The sequence below is a fragment of the Lissotriton vulgaris genome, chromosome 2_1, assembly GCF_964263255.1.
Source record: "Lissotriton vulgaris chromosome 2_1, aLisVul1.2, whole genome shotgun sequence".
Classification (NCBI taxonomy): domain Eukaryota; kingdom Metazoa; phylum Chordata; class Amphibia; order Caudata; family Salamandridae; genus Lissotriton; species Lissotriton vulgaris.
The window spans coordinates 612,988,786-613,006,158 of NC_141687.1; the positions used below are offsets into that span (position 1 = coordinate 612,988,786).

At 43.6% G+C, this 17,373-nt stretch overlaps 1 protein-coding gene across 4 annotated transcripts in view; it reads left to right on the forward strand.

The window, feature by feature from the left end:
- Positions 1-239: 239 nt before the first annotated feature.
- KHDRBS1 (KH RNA binding domain containing, signal transduction associated 1) overlaps positions 240-17,373 on the forward strand; it is a 41,582-nt gene continuing 24,448 nt past the window's right edge. The window contains exons 1-11 of one of the 4 annotated variants that reach the window (XR_015308400.1): positions 360-693; positions 1,426-1,553; positions 1,665-1,781; positions 1,900-2,046; positions 2,537-2,578; positions 3,876-4,021; positions 4,163-4,373; positions 4,818-4,885; positions 5,203-5,276; positions 14,294-14,465; positions 16,990-17,047. Coding sequence is in view for 2 of the 4 variants with exons in the window: in XM_086955656.1 (XP_086811782.1) it covers positions 501-693; positions 1,426-1,553; positions 1,665-1,781; positions 1,900-2,046; positions 2,537-2,578; positions 3,876-4,021; positions 4,163-4,373; positions 4,818-4,885; positions 5,203-5,276; positions 14,294-14,388 (1,221 nt within the window). In the remaining 2 variants the exon portion in view is untranslated. Of the gene's footprint in view, positions 694-1,425; positions 1,554-1,664; positions 1,782-1,899; positions 2,047-2,536; positions 2,579-3,875; positions 4,022-4,162; positions 4,374-4,817; positions 4,886-5,202; positions 5,277-14,293; positions 15,612-16,989; positions 17,048-17,373 lie in introns of those variants that run through there. The other 3 variants (XR_015308401.1, XM_086955656.1, XM_086955657.1) reach the window with 3 other exon arrangements.

Genomic DNA, 17,373 nt, shown 5'->3' on the forward strand with positions numbered 1-17,373 from the left:
TTGGGCTGACACTGGTCCGCATTGGGCTTATATTGGGTTTGTACTTGAGCAGCTTGGGACGGGTCTAAAAATCTGGCCACACTGACAGCAGCCATCTTCATGCATCGCCTGCGACATGCGCGCACCCGCGTTGTTTAGTCGTGCAATTTGCACCGAACAAAGACCTTTCACGTGCGCTGCGGCCTGAGGGGCGCGTCACAAAACGTCATCAGATTTGAGGACAAGACACTCCTCTTTCCATATGCACTTGCGCAGCCAGTAGGTTCTGCCCTGTCTTAAGCGTGCGTCTTTGTCTGCCCGTGGTGCGGTGGGGCGGGGCAAGGGGGCGTTATACCAGCCGTTGGCCGTAACGTCACTTCCTGTTCTCACCCCTGTGTATTAGAAGCGGCGCAGCAGGTTTGCGGTTCTTTCTCGGTCTTCAACCAACGGTGCGCGTTTCGTGACTGCGCAATCCCTGCTGGCCCATTTTCGTCTGCCCTTTCTCTCCACACTCTGCAACTATGCAGGCCCCAAGGAGCATGCTCGGTCGAGGTTCTCGCCGCGGTGGTTTCAAAGGCTCCCGCGGAGGTCGTTCTGAGCCGCCTTCCGCCCCTCCAACCCAAGAGCCCGAAAGCAAGTACCTGCCTCAGCTGTTGGCCGAAAAGGACAGTCTGGATCCGAGCTTTACGCACGCTATGAAACTCCTGAGCACTGGTACGGCATGATTAAATTGCATACATTCGGGAGTGTGGAATTTAGTGTAGGCGATGGTTTGGGTATGTCTGAATTAAGCTTGGCTGAGGTAGGTGGTAGAACGGGTTGCAGCGGCAAAGAGTCGCTGATCTCCAGTGACGCAGAATATAAGGTTAGGAGGATTGCAATTAGCTGTGGGGAACGGACATGTTTTAATTAAATCGTGAGCGGCAGTTAATATCCCCCACTTGCAGGCTGATCGACAATCGCGGGGTTTTGTTCCCATGTGGATTGCGAGCATTTAAAGCTCCAGGTATTGAATATGATGGATTACATATGGGCAAAAGTGTTTCCATTTTCCGGAGTGAAATGGCGTCTTGGTCTGTCTTGTTGCGATATTTCAATTTTGCGACCGACTTTTCTTCTCTGAGCAAGCTTTGCCCCGCCCAACATCAGCAAATCCTTTTTTTTCAAAATGGCCACTGCAAGCGGCTTTGTTTCAAAATGGTGTCCTCGGACTGCATGCGCCTATGCGCAGCAGAAGGGGTACAGTTCAGCTGGCAGCCGTCGCGATGGGGCCTCCTGAGACTGCATGTATTAACCCAGTGACCGTAGTTGTCCAGTTCGTGTATCCGTATACCGTTTTATTCCATCATCTTGTGGGCACTCTCCAGTTTCGTTAATATCGATTAAATTGTATATATTTAGTGTAAAGTCATTTTTGCCTAAACGTTTGTTCTTTTTAAATTAAAGAAATTGAAAAAGTCCAAAAGGGAGATAAAAAGGACGACGATGAGGCGGACACGTACCTTGATTTGTTTTCCCACAAGAACATGAAGCTAAAGGAGCGCATTCTTATTCCAGTTAAACAGTACCCAAAGGTAAATAGCATTGAACTGGCGTATTGCGCGACACCAAATTAAATTACACAGAGAATTTGCGCAGCGCTATGTTCTTTGTCCACTTAACGGCGGCTATTCATTTTTTTTCAGTTTAATTTTGTTGGGAAAATCCTGGGGCCGCAGGGCAATACTATTAAAAGACTACAAGAAGAGACGGGAGCCAAAATTTCCGTACTGGGAAAGGGTTCTATGAGGGACAAAGGAAAGGTAAGATTTATCTCGAGTCAACCAACTCTAGTTTCATTTCCAAAGGAAGCCTTTTTGTTTCATGTGTCGGACGCATGGTTGTAGGTTTAGACAACGTGTCTATTTTTCCTATTTTCAGGAGGAGGACTTGCGAAAAGGCGGCGATCCAAAATATGCCCATCTGAACATGGATCTGCACGTGTTCATCGAGGTCTTCGGACCCCCGTGTGAGGCGTACACGCGCATGTCGCACGCAATGGAAGAGGTTAAGAAGTTCCTAGTGCCGGTATGTATCATTTTAAGCCTACAAACAGCTCGACCTTACTACTTAATTCCGTGCGCACTTTCAAGTTGATTTCTTTTTTTTTTTCATATTGTGACTTCCCTTTTTTTTTTTTTTTTTTTAATCCCTTCTGTTCATGAATGCCATGGGGCTTTTGTAAGTGCTGAATGCTAGTGTACATTTTTAGTTGCAGTTCCTAGAGTAGGCTTCTCGTGATCTGCCTGTGTATTGTATATGTGCCTGAACCCAGGAGTGGGTCGGGGTGATGTGACTGATTGCAGGTAACCTGTGTAATCCAACGTTGTGGAAGTATTTGTATCCTGTTGTAGGGTCGTTCCTAGTGAATGGCAGTATCAGTAGAAGTAGCTATTGGGGCGGTGAATCTGAAAGTACAGTAAAATGGGGTGGAGGGCGGGACGTGGCTCAGGTAGTTATGTTACTGAGCTGGGCTCCTCCAGCAGGAGGGCAATAGTAATATCTCGCCTTGTTCTAGGACGGGATGGTCCAGTGGAGAGGGTTGTCACGGAGCTCCCATGTAAGTATACACAAACACAGACGAAACACTGCCTCTTAATTATCGGCATATTGAGCCTCCGCGTCCATTTTCGTACATAATTTTGGCACGATGGTCCTAGGGCCCTTTTAAAATGACTTGGGTCATTGCTCTCCGTGGGTCCACCCAGCCAAACCTACTTTTCGTGGGAGCTGCTCGTGAGTGGGGGCCCAAGGCCTCGGCATACTGGGAAGCAGTGTCTCATTTGACCGTGTCGCTGTGGGCACCACTCTAAGGCAACACTTGGTGTCGCTGTTGCAAGTGATATCCATTTGAACCCTCATCCGTACTCCATATCACTCCAAATTCGAGCCCTCTCGCTGTGCGCTGCATTGCCCGTGTGGGTTTATGGTCTACCTTGGGACCGAATACAAATAATTCTACGACTCGTCTGGTATGGCAGCCTTTTTTGCCATTTTGCTCCCCCCATAAGCTCCTTATACCCACGTGCTTGAAAATTCGTGGCTCATGTTGGATATGCTAGTCCCCTTGAGCTTGATTAGTGCTTGTATGTCCAACAATCCAACCGTGGGGATAGCACTGGTAGAGTGGCGAGGACATTAGATTAAGTTCGTCAACGGGGGCTCCGCGTTAGCGGGCTTTGCAATACGAAGTTTACTGCTTTTTTAAAGTTGCGTGTGCATCACGGTTTGCACAACTGCATCGTTTGCACTGTTTATATTTAGGTGAAAAGAGGATGTACAATGGCATGATACCCGGCATGTTGTGTTTTAAATATCTAAAGCGCGTTTACTTAGAATTTTGGCGGCTGTTGGTCTACATTTTGATGGATCTGTACCGTAATCTTATGGGAGTGGGTCCAAGATCTTAGAGCAGCCGAACCGATGTAGCATAAGTGAGCAAGAACTGCTGTCAAGATACCTTTTCAATATCTAATGCCAAATTGGAATGTCATGGTTCATATTTTGTGGCCCGAGTACACTCGGCATTAATTTATGGGTGTAAGGACTCTCTTGTAAAAACGGCTCGTTAATAAGTGATAAACCTGACACACAAAATTGCGCACCGTATTGTGCCCCTTAGCACTGCCTCTTTGTACCAGTGCTCGCCCTGGAGCGCGTCGTCGTGCTGCAGGGGTACATTCGAGTTAATATTGCACCATGTTTTGGAGTTAAGATTGTCTTGGGTGGAATGCAGACTTAATTGGGAAGGAGCTTTAAATGTGTCCTTTGTTGGCATGAACTGAGGGGGCTGTGTTGCAGTGACTTATTTTCTAGCTTCTACATGGCTGCTTGAAGGGTTTATTTTTTCTCATCAGGATATGATGGATGACATCTGCCAGGACCAGTTTTTGGAGCTGTCTTACCTGAATGGAGCCCCACCAGAGGCTTCGCGTGGTCGTGGTGGTCCACCTGCCCGTGGAAGAGGAGCCCTCCCTCCCCCACCGCCTGCACCCGTTGCGAGGTAATCTGTCTTTTCTCACTTTAATGTTGGAAGCTCTACAAGTTAGTAGCTTGTGGCTGATGCTATGTTTCGATTTGTGATATAAATAAACAGAGGCTGGTCTTAATGTGTTTTTGTTGTGTTTTTGTTTTTATCTTTTAGGGGCCGCGGTGTTCCACCACCGCGTGGAGCTATGGGACCCCGCGGGGCGCCACCAGGTAGAGGAGGTCCACTCCCAAGAGGTGGTAGCGCTGGTCGGGGTGTCCCCCCTTCACCTTCTGGGAGAGGCATGCCTTCAACCCGTTCCAGACCACCAGGAATCCAGAGGATACCGCTCCCACCACCGCCAGCCGCAGAACCCTACAACGATTATGTGAGTGCTTTGCACGGGCAACTTTTTTTTTGTGTGGCATGCTTATTCAGTGTTTTTATCCCTACAAGTCGTGTCATCACTGTTGCATAGTCTGGATACAATAATTGGAAGGGAATGGGATCAGAGGCGGTTCTGGTTTATTGTGACAATTCATGTTTCCTAAGTAACCTTATAACCGTGGGCAGACTTAAAATAGCTGGTGCAACTTAGTCAGTCTGTATTGTACATTTGTTAATACAAGGCCGTGTTATCTGTATTCTGGGGCACAACGCTCGTCCCGACGTTAGGCAGCTATTGCTCACTGAACCTCCTGGTGCTTATCCTGCAAGTAGGAAGGCCTAGGTCCATTAATGTATTAGTAGAAGTAGAAATGACTTTATCCCTCCAGTGCCCGCACACTTCCTGGCTGTGTTAGCTTGCATCTCACTGTCCTTTCCATTACAGGGCTATGAGGATACCTATGCTGAGCAGAGTTACGAGGGGTACGAAGGCTACTACAGCCAGGGTCAAGGGTGAGTGAACTCGCAGGGCTTGAGTCCCGTACTCCATGCTGTATTCATACCTTCCCTCGCCTCTCGATGAACATGTCCAGGGATTTAGAAAGTCGTACCCGCCACAACCTTGTATACAAGCGCATTTTATAGTTTGCTGCTTGTGCTTCAGTCAGTTTTAAGACTTGAATAAGTTGTACAAAAGTGAACAAGCTTTTATGCCGTAAGTAGGGACACCAGTTAAATGTTGGATGTAAATGTTTGTGTTACTGAATGTGTTTCCCTTTTGCCTTATCTGTGTAAACTAAAATCTGACTAGTCCCCTTTCTTGCTCGTAGAGATACAGCAGAATACTATGACTACGCTCACGGTGAGACACCAGAATCCTACGACAGCTACGGTAGGCCAGAAGGTAGGCATTTGTGGTTGTTTTTCTTGGTTTTTATTTTTTGTGCATTGTTTGGTTTCAACCGGTTATGTATGAGACGAGGTTTTTGTGTCTAGTTGCACATGGCTGGTGGGAATGTGTAACCCTATAGTACAAACATCAAACTAAGGTACAGGTCACGGGGCCACAATCCTTTTTGTAGGCACATGGAGATAAGTTATTTGACCGGCGCCGAGACTAACCCAGTCCACCAATTCCAAAATCAGCCGCTCTGGCCCTTAAGCAGACTCCTGGTGTATACACGTTTTCCATAGGATGTCCAGTGCCAGGATCAGCAGAAAGCGTCCATAGCCGTCCACTTTTTTTTAAAGGTTTGAACTGAACTCACACCTAATCTATACGGCAACTCTCGTGGAGAAAGTGGACACTAATGGTCTAGGCTTCAGCTGTAAGCAAATTCACTCATACCAGAGCCGGCAATTTGTTTAACCAGAATTATGAATTAGCCTAATATGTATCATGTCAGCTATCATATGTCGGCTAAGATATGCCAACAGTAGGTGGATTTTCCGATGGTTGTTTTATTTTGTATGTCACCCGAGTATCGAGCGCCTGGAAGGGCTGCTACCATCCTGCCCTGATCCGCTCACGTCCAAAGGATTTGTTTATCATGGTGTGCGAGTGCTGCTCGGTTTGTATCCTGTTCAAAGTCGCCTCAGTAAGTCTCGCCCCTCCCAGCACCTCCCGTACGTATCGTTCCCAGACTGCTCGATGAATATCCCCTAAATAACATCCATACTTTGAAAATAGAATGCAAGCAGTAACATCAGTTCCATAACAATTAAAGTGGTTAATGTCGACTCTGGGTGTCCCCAGAGATGTAATAATAGGCCAGCATTTGCAATCCAAAAGGTCTTGCATTTATGCAAGTTTGAGCTATTGACCATTCAAATGACTGCCTTTTATTTTTGTTTTCGTTTTTAAAACAAAAGGCCTTGCCATTTGCAATGTCAATAGTACAAACTCCTATAAATGCGAGACCTATTGCATTGCCTGAGTTGACATTAAACACAGTAATTGTTATAGAACTGATGTTACTGTGTGCATTCTATTTCTAAAGTATGGATGGTATTTGGGGGATATTCATCGAGCAGTGGGGCACGATAAGGGGGGTGCTTGGAGGGGGGGGGGCTTCTTAGGCGACTTTAAACAGGATACACTTGCTGAGGCGTCTTTGAACAGGATACAAACCGAGCAGCACTCTCACACCGTGATAAACAAATCCTTTGTACATGAACGGATCAGAGCAGGATGGTAGCAGCCCTTCCAGGCGTTTAGTACTCCGGTGACATACAAAATAAAACGACATTCGTAAAAATTCACCTACCGTTGGCATATCTTTGCAGACATATAATATATATGGGGCTAATTCATAATTCAGGTAATGCAAATTGCTGACTTTGGTATCGGTTAATTTGCTTCTAGCTGAAGCTTGAACCATTAGTTGTCATCTTTGTCCACCTTCTCTAGGAGAGTTTCCATATAGATAAGGCATGGGTTCAGTTCAAACCTTAAAAAGTGGATGACTATGGGCTCTTTCTGCTGATCATGGCACTGGACCATTCCATTGAGTTTCTATGCGTGCTGCTTTATGCAGATGCTGTACTTATTTCTAGGACAGCAAATGGTCTCCAGAAACTTTTAAATTCCTTCTTTAACTTCATGGAGTCCCGTGGCCTAAGCATAAATGACTCTTAAGTCCTATGTCATGAAAACAGGACAGGGTTCTCAGAAAACTAACCTTTTTTGTATAAATGGGGAAAAACTCCCTATCACTAATACTTTTTCATACCTTGGGGTCCTTTTAGATCATAAATTATCCTGGGGCCCGCTGTTATGAAAAAGAAGGGTGAGGTAACACGTGTTAATGCGGCCATACTTCGCTTTGCGAAAAAAATTGGCAATAGCCCGGCGGCCGCTCTGCTTAAATTATATCAGGCAAAAAGTGTTGCTGTCGCCTGTTATGGAAGTGAGCTTTGGGGTTATTGTAAGATGAGGGACCTAGAGGTTACAGAAAATAACCTTTTGAAGAAAATACTGAGGCTGCCAAAGGGAATTGGAACTTTCTCGGTGCACGAGGAGCTGGGTGTTCCCTATCTAAGTGATAGAATAGCAGTGAACCCGGTATTGTGCTGGTTGAACTGCTGGCTTAACAAAGATCTACCCCTCACTCATGACATATTAAAAGAACCCCTAACACTGGATGGAAGGTATAAGGTCCCGTGGCTGAAGTATATCAAGGACTATTTGACTGCAATTGGCCGGATTGATTTATTTTTAACCCCAGATTCTATCACCAAACCCGATGTTACTTTTGTAAAAAATGCCATGTTGACAACCAGGTATACTGACAGGGAGGATGTCGAGTTACAAAAGGACAGTGTTGGGAAACACGTACTACTTTAAACCTGTCTACAAATGGAACCATACTTAGCATGGCCTATGACTGGCTATGAACGCTACTTGCTAACAAGGTTCCGTTTTTACTTATTCCACCTCCTATTGGCGGTACCAAGTGGGGTTCATCGGGGTGAGGTGTTGCCAGCTTGCGGCTGCGACGGGAAGTCTCTGCAAGATCTGGCACACTTTTTTTATTCATTTGTCCTTATTATTTAACACCCCGGAAACTATACTTAAAACCCTGCCTTAAACTGAATTTTACTCAGATAAAACCTGCACTTTATTACCTCCAACTGTTGAAATGCGATTGCACTTTATTTGTTTGTAACTTTCTGAAATTAGCCATCACTTTCAGGAAAAGTATGGAGGGATAATTATGCTGTTAATGCCCTGGGCATTTTTTTTATCTTTCATATTGAAATTATTTATGTATTTATCACATTTTAACATGTTTATGCTGCCCGCTGCTTTTATCTCTCACATTGTATGAAGAATTCTGTAGCTGACAAATGAATTATCCGGATTGCTTTTAACTGTCTATTGATGAATTGTACTTTAATGATTGTAATGTTTACAATCGAATAAAGATATTTGAATCTTGAGTATCTATGGCCTGAATTTAGACGACCATCAGTTTTTCTGAGGTTGGAGATCAGATCGTCAACACTGCCCCTGACACTTTTGTGAGGAAGAGAATTCAATTCCACATTTTAGGTCAAATTAGACAGCATTGGCTCTGGCGCCAGCAGGCACAGCTGAGCATTTGGTAAGTTACAAAGCATTATCAGACAGTTTAAACTATTAGTTATATCGGGCTGCAGACCTGCCAGCTAGAGATGTTCTCGGCAGTTTATGGATTTCCCTCTAGAATCCACTTCTGGTTGGGCTCCTTCCTGAAGTTCTGCTTGCAGCTCCCAAAATATCCAACACACACCAAGGTTCTAGAATCTCCAAGGGGGTCCTTGAAAGTGTGAAACTTAAATTCTGCAATCCACTTGAAACAAATCCACTGGTACTTTAGGCTGAGATTTCTTTGTGGGATTGTCCAGGTTAGCTATCTAACTAGCTTGCAGGGAGTCCAATCTTTAGTCCTTTTGCAGCAAGGTAATCCCAGGGCTGCAGTTTCACTTTGTGCAGTTTTCCAAGGTCAGGCCTTAATCTTTGCACAGCTAAACTTCTCAGCAGGGCACTTCTTGCTTCGATCTGGAGGGCTCTGCCCCTCAAACTTATTCAAAATTCCCTGGATCAAGCAACAGGCCACTTCTGACCAATGAGAGCAGGGTAACTTGTCATAGTTATGACCACATCCAGTAGAGTATTTTGTCCCAGAGTGCATCAAGCCTTCCAAATCCATAATGGCTGACTTTCCAGCAAAGAGGGAAGAGCTGGCTAAACACACCCCCTGGGATGGCTTATTTACTTGGTCTCTTCCCCTACCAACTGCACATACCCTCCCGTAAGCCTAGCCCTGACTCTGGGTCAAGAATGTAAGAGTGAAACAAACCCAGGACTCCCCTCTCTCACCTCTGGCTTTTGAAGAGCATGGTTTACGACTCCACCCCCTGGCATGGTATTCCTATAGACCAGCACACTGCCCTCCCAGCAGAGTTGATACCCCCTGGGGTTCTTTATCACCCCTTTAAAGCAGCCTGGCGAAGCCACTTAACTGACCAATCAGACCACTGGAAGGATGAATTTGGATTTACAAAGTCTTATAACTTGTATGTACACTTTAGGAGAAATTCAACAATATAATGTAGAATTTACTACAGGTCTGGGAAGTCTTTGAATGGTCCGGCTAGTCCTTTCCTATCAATATTTATTTATGACTTGGGCCAGTTTTCTAGCACCATGGCTAATAAAAATTTTGAGGGTATTTTCCTAACTTCTACAGGACTCTCACCCCATGTGCAACTAGGGTAGACTTTAGGGGTTCGGAATCTGCAGTATCCTCCCTACCCAGTGCTCTTAGCATCAAAGTCAATTTAAGCAGCACTTTACCAGAATATGTGGAGTGAAATTTCACTTTACCCAGGCATAATTTTATAAGGGTGTACCATATAGATAACTGACCCCAACCTCCCTGGGATACTTAAGGGAGACCCTGGGGAGTCCCTAATATGACAAAACATTGTAGGTTTTCCATTTTTAAGTGCTCCTACCACCAAAGTAGTTTAGGCACCTTTTTTTAGAAGCAGTCCTGCCACCCAGGGCTATTTAAACTGACCACAATCTTCAGCAGTGCACCCATGCAAGTGCCTAAAAAGCTACTGGCCTTTAAACTGCCATTCTCCAGGGTACTGGGGAACATTGGGTTAGGTCATGCCAATTACAGGGGGTAACCACCATACCATAGTGTACCCTAGTGTTAGGTGTCTAACTATTCTAATGTGTGTTCCTTTCATCTTGGCACTGGCCCTGGTTAGGTAGAGACTAGGGTCAGTCAAAATCAGTTACTACCAGCATCAGTCAGCAAAACGTTGAAGGGTGCCCAGGGCACGTGACTTTGCAACAACTAGTTTGAAGTATTTGGGCGGTTTTCGTTTCTGCAGCACAAAGTTCAACCCCTGCAGTTACACGATACAGGTCAGTCATGTTTGTGCAGCGAACACTATTCAATTGCACGGATGGCTCTCAACTAGCCACTAGATGGTGGAATAATGCACAGCATGTGGATCCATTATGGACCTGCTGCAAAACCAAAGAAACAATGCCGGTGTGTAGATCTTTAAAGTGCCAGAAGTTTAAATAACATTCTGCAGCATGGTGCTTAGTTTTTCCTATTCTCTTCTCGCATTCTGCCACACCCCTCTTAACACTTTCCTGGACCTACTCCCCTTGACCCCGCCACTTCACCTGGTACTGCTCACCGCTCCTCCCAAGTAGCAAGCTTTTAGCAGGTAGGCCAATCAAACTCATTTGGGGTGGGGGGTGTAATCCCAGTCTGGAGTACTATCTATCGACATGCCGTCAATTAGCACACTCCACATCATGCGTTTAAACTTAATTTGTTTAACTGAATCCAAGAAAACCATCTACATTAAATGCATTAAAATACTTGTCGCGCGGCTCCCCAGGCTAGTTTTTCATGCCACGGTTTGAGAACCACTGGTTATCCTGATGCTGCAGTGCTTTGTCCCGTGATTTAGTTTCAGCTGCAAAGGGATGTTCCAGGCAGAGTACTAATACATTAACATTTGCAATGGCTCTTGCATTACCAAGATTAACTTTGCCAATGCTTGTTTGGGAGGGAAAAATTATTGAAGACTTTATTACTTGCCATTCGTTCATATCGTAGTCTTATTTGCCTCTTCACATTGATTGATTTGTTTTATTGATGTATGTTCGTTTGCCTTGCCCCTCCTGCGTACACCCGATTTTCATCAACTTTTTTATATATATATATATATATATAAAATCTGTAACGCGACCTGAGTGCTTTTACGTGAGCACCAACAATACACCTATTATTATTATTATTATTATTATTATTATTATTGCATTTATTGAGCACACAGCTACCCGGAGGTTTCCCGGCGCTTGCCTTGGGAACCCTTCCTGGCTTTTCCCTGTGAGATAGCCCCTACAGGGCATCCCAAAGTGAAAGCCAGGCATCCCGCCGCAGGGGGGCCGTTGTGGAGATTAAGCAAGCTTAATGCCCAGAGTTGCAGAGTGAGAACCCATGATTAGAGCAGGCACCGAAGCGAGAATTATCGAGTCCGTGGGCATTTGAGCTCAAGACCCTGCCGCGTCGGGAATTGAACCCTGGTCCCGGGTCTGACCTCAGCTTCCGGGTCTGCCTGCTCTACACCGTGAGCCACACTTCTCCACCTATCTGCTTTTCCAGTGCACCTACGTTGCTGTTTTGCTTATCACTCCCCCCAACATGGCTTGCAGAGTTAATGCCCCATTATATATATATTTTTTAAATAACTGACGGCAAGTCTGCTGCAATTGTTAAAATGAGTACCATTCTATGACATGCAGGTATTGGAGAAGCCATAAGGTCGGTAACGCCTTGAAGTGGCACGACAGGTGTCTTTCCCGATGCTTGGTTATACCTCGTCATGGTTTCCTATATTTCTCCCCGCCCCTTTTTAGGTCTCAGCCTAGCATACACTGCACAACAATGTTCAAGCAGCCAGAGTCCTTTTCTCTAGGTTTTGAAAATCGACCTATAGAATTACAGCTCTCGTGCTTGCATTTTCTATGGTCCATTTTCATTGGGCTTTGCGTGAATAGTTTTACAGAATACTCAATAGACCATAGGCGGTCACGTAGCTCTGCCCATGGCCTCTTGGTGTCTGTTACGCGCACCAAAGGCCACATTTATTTATTTAAAACATTTATAAAGCGCAGCTGTCACCTTGCAGGTATCCTGGCGCTGAAGACAACTCTGATGAATGCAGTAGGAAACGAGCAGTAAAGTGTTGTCAGTTATCGCGGCCAGACACTGCCACGATAAAGACATACTTCACAGTGGCGCGCTTGTACCACTCGCAGTTTTTTTTTCTTCCCCCAATAGGATTGCTTGTTGGAACTGGTTCTATTGTAAAGCGCTCTGACACTTTCAGGTACAGTTCGCACTTCATAAAAGAGCAAATAAAATAGGCAGTTAAAGGAGCACTGCGTCAGCGACTAAGTCATTTGGTAACCATCACACACTACTACTACCCACCGCCAACGCGGCCCACCACTTCCCCATGCCTGCTCGACTCTGGTTTTAGCCTCCCACACCCTGCTACTGTTCCATGCCACCCAGGTCTTTGTGTTAATCGTTGTCCCATTTTTAAATTGAAACCCTGCTAACCAAGCGTCCATAACCCATACACTTAGTTAAGTAAACAAGGCAAATCTACACTAATAGACCCACATTCACGACACTGACTCGTGAAAATGCCACCTGCTGGTAGCCGTGACCAAATACTTCGTGAACAGTACCCATTTCTAATAAAACAGCAGATTTACATAAGGTGGGGCTTCAGGCTGATTGACAGCGGAAGTATCAGTCTCAGTTGTGACGTTCTTGCATGTGACCTGAAGTTCTGGTGGGGGATCAATCTGAATCGCTGTAATTGGTGCTGCTGGGCAGGTCAGTGCGGGGAGTGTTATGAAGTTGCTGAATGTCAATACATGGCTGCGTTTTAGAAGACGTAAGTGAGATTTTCAAAAATCAGGCGAATATGTTTGCCCAGTGGCAATTTCAGCGGGAGACAGTCAAAATGAAAGTTTTTTTTTTTGTTTTGTTTACTTCAAACTTAGGGAGTCTATTGGCATGTATTGAAACTCCCAACTGCAGGCTTTTCCTGTAGCGATTTGTGTGCACCCCAGTCAAATATTTGGATTTAAACACATTCATTCCATCGTGTGCATGCTTGACCCGAATCATAATTTTATCATACGTGACTTGTGAATAAATTGCTGGTCAGTCGCTCTTCTGCATAAAGATTGTGTGCCAAATTCATCAAATGTTTGTAGGCCTTAAGGAGCTGGCTTTCTGGGTGTACATGATTTGTGTAAACTTAAGACTGTGCGGGACCATAGTTCTGAATCTGTCCTACACCCAAAATAAATGTTAAGTTATAGTTTTTGTTACTTTATCTGATGGCTATTTAAAATCTACCTCTATGACTGGCACACTGTTGGCTAATTCAGATAGGACATGCATTTCTAATAATAAAAATGCATTGGGCATAATGTATTACGATATTAAGAGTAGTGAAGTATTTTATCTGCAACAATAGAACCGCCAAGTAGGATGATTGTTCACGTTAATGATCAAAGTAAAAAATAAAACTCAAGATCTGTAGAAAGACCTATATTAAGCGGCTATAACCAAGCCTAATTGAACGTGCACATTATGATGCACAGCAACAGTGACTTATTGGAAAGGCTGATACCTCTGCCGTGAACTGTTTCTTTCCATATGTGTAACCCCAATTCTCCAGCAGTGAAGGAAGAGCAATACAGCAACGTAATACCTGCAGAATTGTAGATGATAGGCCAAATGTGACCAAAGTATCTAATCACCCCTGAAGCCAAACGAAAGACGGCAGGCAGCTTGCTCATTACTCATCAGACTTGGGTTAGGAAGGGGATTCAAATAAAAAAAATATATTGTTTTAGTTAGTTAAAACCAGAACTGTGCTATAGTTATACTCATTTTAAAACAACCACACAGCAACAGTGCACAATTTCCAAAGGCACACACACCACCAGCCATCAGTGCACACATTAATTGTTAACGCATTCACAATTAACTATTGTAGCTAACGCAGTATGACGCACTTAACTTTTACTTATTCATCTAAAGCGCAGCATGCAACCATTGCTACAAAATAAATACACATTTTTTGTCCTACAATTTATATACTTATTTTGCAGTTGGTGCAATACCAATAGCTTAAACTTAATTAACCCGAGCCCTATTGCATTGTAAATGGTTGTTTTCCTTTCCTTTATGATCGTCGTCTAATGTGGGATATTAAGTCTGCATGCAGGGTGCCAGTGCCTTCCACATAGGCAAATAGTGATGTCTATGCCTTCGTATATTAACCAGTTACATTTTTTTTCTTCCTTAGGGCAAGATGACTGGAACAGCTCGCGTGCATTGAAGGCTCCGCCAGCCCGGCCTGTGAAAGGCTCGTACAGGGATCACCCCTACGGACGCTATTAAACCGTTATTACGACGACATTGTGCACGTTCCCAGATACTGGTTTCCAGACTCATCCTGTTGCTTTTCAGGCAGACAAGTAATTGTCTAACTATTCTTTCGTGCTCTCCTTCATACCAGCTTCTGTACCAAGGAGTATTTTAATGGCGTTAAAATAGTTGTACAAACATCATCTAATTTTATGTGTAGTGTAGCCGAGACGTTCTTTCTAAACGGTGTTCTGCAGTTCTTTTCAAAAGTTCATTTCAAACTAATTACGGCTTGGTTGTGAAGTCAGTTGGTTCAAGAAACCAAAGTATTTATTTTTTTACTTTTTTGTTACAAATCTTAAAAGTTGTAGCTACAGAACCCCAAACATAGGTTACATTTAAAAATATTTTTCCTTTTTTAGTTTTCCGTTCGGCATTAAAAGCAATGCGTAAATTGTTTAAATAAATCTTAGCTGATTGGCAGTCAAAAAGCAGATTGGCAATTAAATCGTGTTCCACTTTTTAATACAAAAAATAGAATGGAGGGAAATATTGGGTAGTAAAATTGGGACGCTGCCCCTCCACCCCTTCCCCACCAATTGCATTCGTAACCAAGTAACTGCATTATTGGTGGGGTAGGTTGGAACGCTATAACTGATCTTGTAGGCTTGGCATTTATTGGCCACCGTCTTGTGTGCCTGCATGCTATCGGAAGCTGGATCCTTCCCGCCCCTTCTGTACTCTAGTTGTATTCTTTTATTCCCCTTACTTTTCTGGGTCGAGACTGGTAGTTCTTGGATCTGATTCCCGATATGTTCAATACGATTTAAGTAGCCTTCTGTGGGAGAGGCATGAACTTGCTGGACAGGCAACCTCCCACTGGATGTGGGAGTGACTTAAGTGCATGGAAATGCAGTGGACCAATCTGGCCTTGTTCAGTAGGGACCACCACCCTTTCCTGCCGAACAGAAATGGCCCTGGGAGTGCTGCTCCACGCTGGGTTCACTGGGTGACTACTCTCATTCTGATATCAACACATTGGTACTTTAAACACTGCTGTTAGGGGAAGGAGCAAACCATGAAAAGCTTCCTTTTTGTACATAGTTATCAATCCTGTGGGTTTGTACACCGTCCTTTCAGTGTGCGCGTAGGATAATTACTTAACGAATGTGTGAAGACTGCCTAAATAGGTAGCTAAACTTATGTCAAAATGTCTGCCAGTTTTGTCAATAAAGTTTAGTCATTTTTTAATCAAAGCAAATGTGGCGAATTGTCTTTTTTGAGTAAAAGAGCTGTGAAATTGTTTGTTAAAATACATTTGTTTTAAAATGGGTGCAGTATTTTAATGTTGTCCCGTATTTATAAGTCTTAAAAAGAAGTCTTAAAATTACTAGCTAAACCGCTAGCAGTTATTACAATTGGCTGTTGGCACATCCATTACCTTTTTCACCCCCTGGAAGTTTCTCTAAACAGAATAAGCTCAATCGATGCAGACAAGTGTCGGGTGTGTAAGTTGGGTATAGTGTTTGCTTTACAAACCCATTCCAGTTCTAAATGCAGCCACCGTTTAATTTGGCTTGGTTGTGGTACTTCATTCGCTGTGCCTGTCCAGAAACTTGTGGGAAGTTTCTTCCTCACAGCATGTTTAATTTGTCTATTAGGATTTAAACGACTAGTACTAGCTTTCTAATTGAAGCAGGTTCTGACTATCAAAAGGAGAATGGTACAAATGTTCCAAAATGGAACAATTTTGTGTAACCTGCTATAAATTAATGCTGCTTGGAAAGTTTAACCGGCAGCTGCAAAGTGTCCTAAGCTATTTTTTTTTTTTTTTTTTTTTGCAAAGCACCCTACCTTACCCGAACACTGAAATACTAAATTATAAAAGGGACTTCTTGTCCCTGTTCTGGCTGCTTTTGGTTTTCTACATTAAGACCAAACTGCTTGGGGGTGAAAAATTGGCATTAAAAAGTGATTTCGTTCAAATGCTTGTAGGAGGATTACGTAAAAAAAACAACTAATAATAAACCTTTGTATTTGTAGTTTGTGACTAACTGAAAATTAACTTATGTTCACCAATGTTGCCAAGATCATTTCTCAGGGTCTGGGGTCCTTGTGTGACTGACACAAAGATCACTCACTGCCCCTCCCCCTTTATAAAGGAAAAATACTGCAGGAGATAAGGATCTGTAAAGCTAACAAGCAACGCAAACCAAGGTAACACAAAATAAGTGTATCATTCTAATGTTCTATATCGTTTTCTTAAAATTGTGACCGCTTTGTAAAACTTGTAATCCAAAAACTTGTCAAACAAAAAGACAAAATGTTACATAGAAAAAGCCGGTTTAAAAGAAATGTAAATTAGTTGTAAGGATAAATGCTTACTCGTTTGTAATTGAGAACGCAAAAAACACCTTGAACTTAGTTACCGTCTTTAGATCAATATTAATGCCCCCAAAACCTAAGGCCCTACTGATATACAAATAAATTCCGGCATTAATGTTTTAATAGCAGTTTGTTTTCTTAAATCCCTCTAGCCCATTATTACTATTTTCCCGATGCTGCATGATTTGCTGTCTTAAAGGGTGGGGGGCAGAGCGAACTGGCTGAGACTAATTCTCTTTTTCTTGTTAGGGTTTTGCCTTCCCATTGTGACTCGATGTGGTGACTCCGTGGAAAAGATCTGCTTCAGGTCTGTAATTTCATTTAAAGCGTTTATAGTTTTAAACCTGCTTGCAAGCAAAGCGCATTGTCTTAAAGCAGTGTAGGTAGGTCGCGGCTTCAGTTTTCAAAACGCATTATGCTTTTTCAACAACTCAAGAGTGACACTAGTAATTGACAGATGTTTGAATCGGCAGATGTTTGAATCGCAACTGAAAGTACAACTTCATGTTGTCAAACTGCACATCAAAGTAAAGCTGAATAAAGTTGTACCAAAAAGAGTTGCAGGTTAACTTGCCTTGTAATGTCGAGCAGATGCCGCGCCTCACTGTTAACGACTATTTGCACCATGGACTA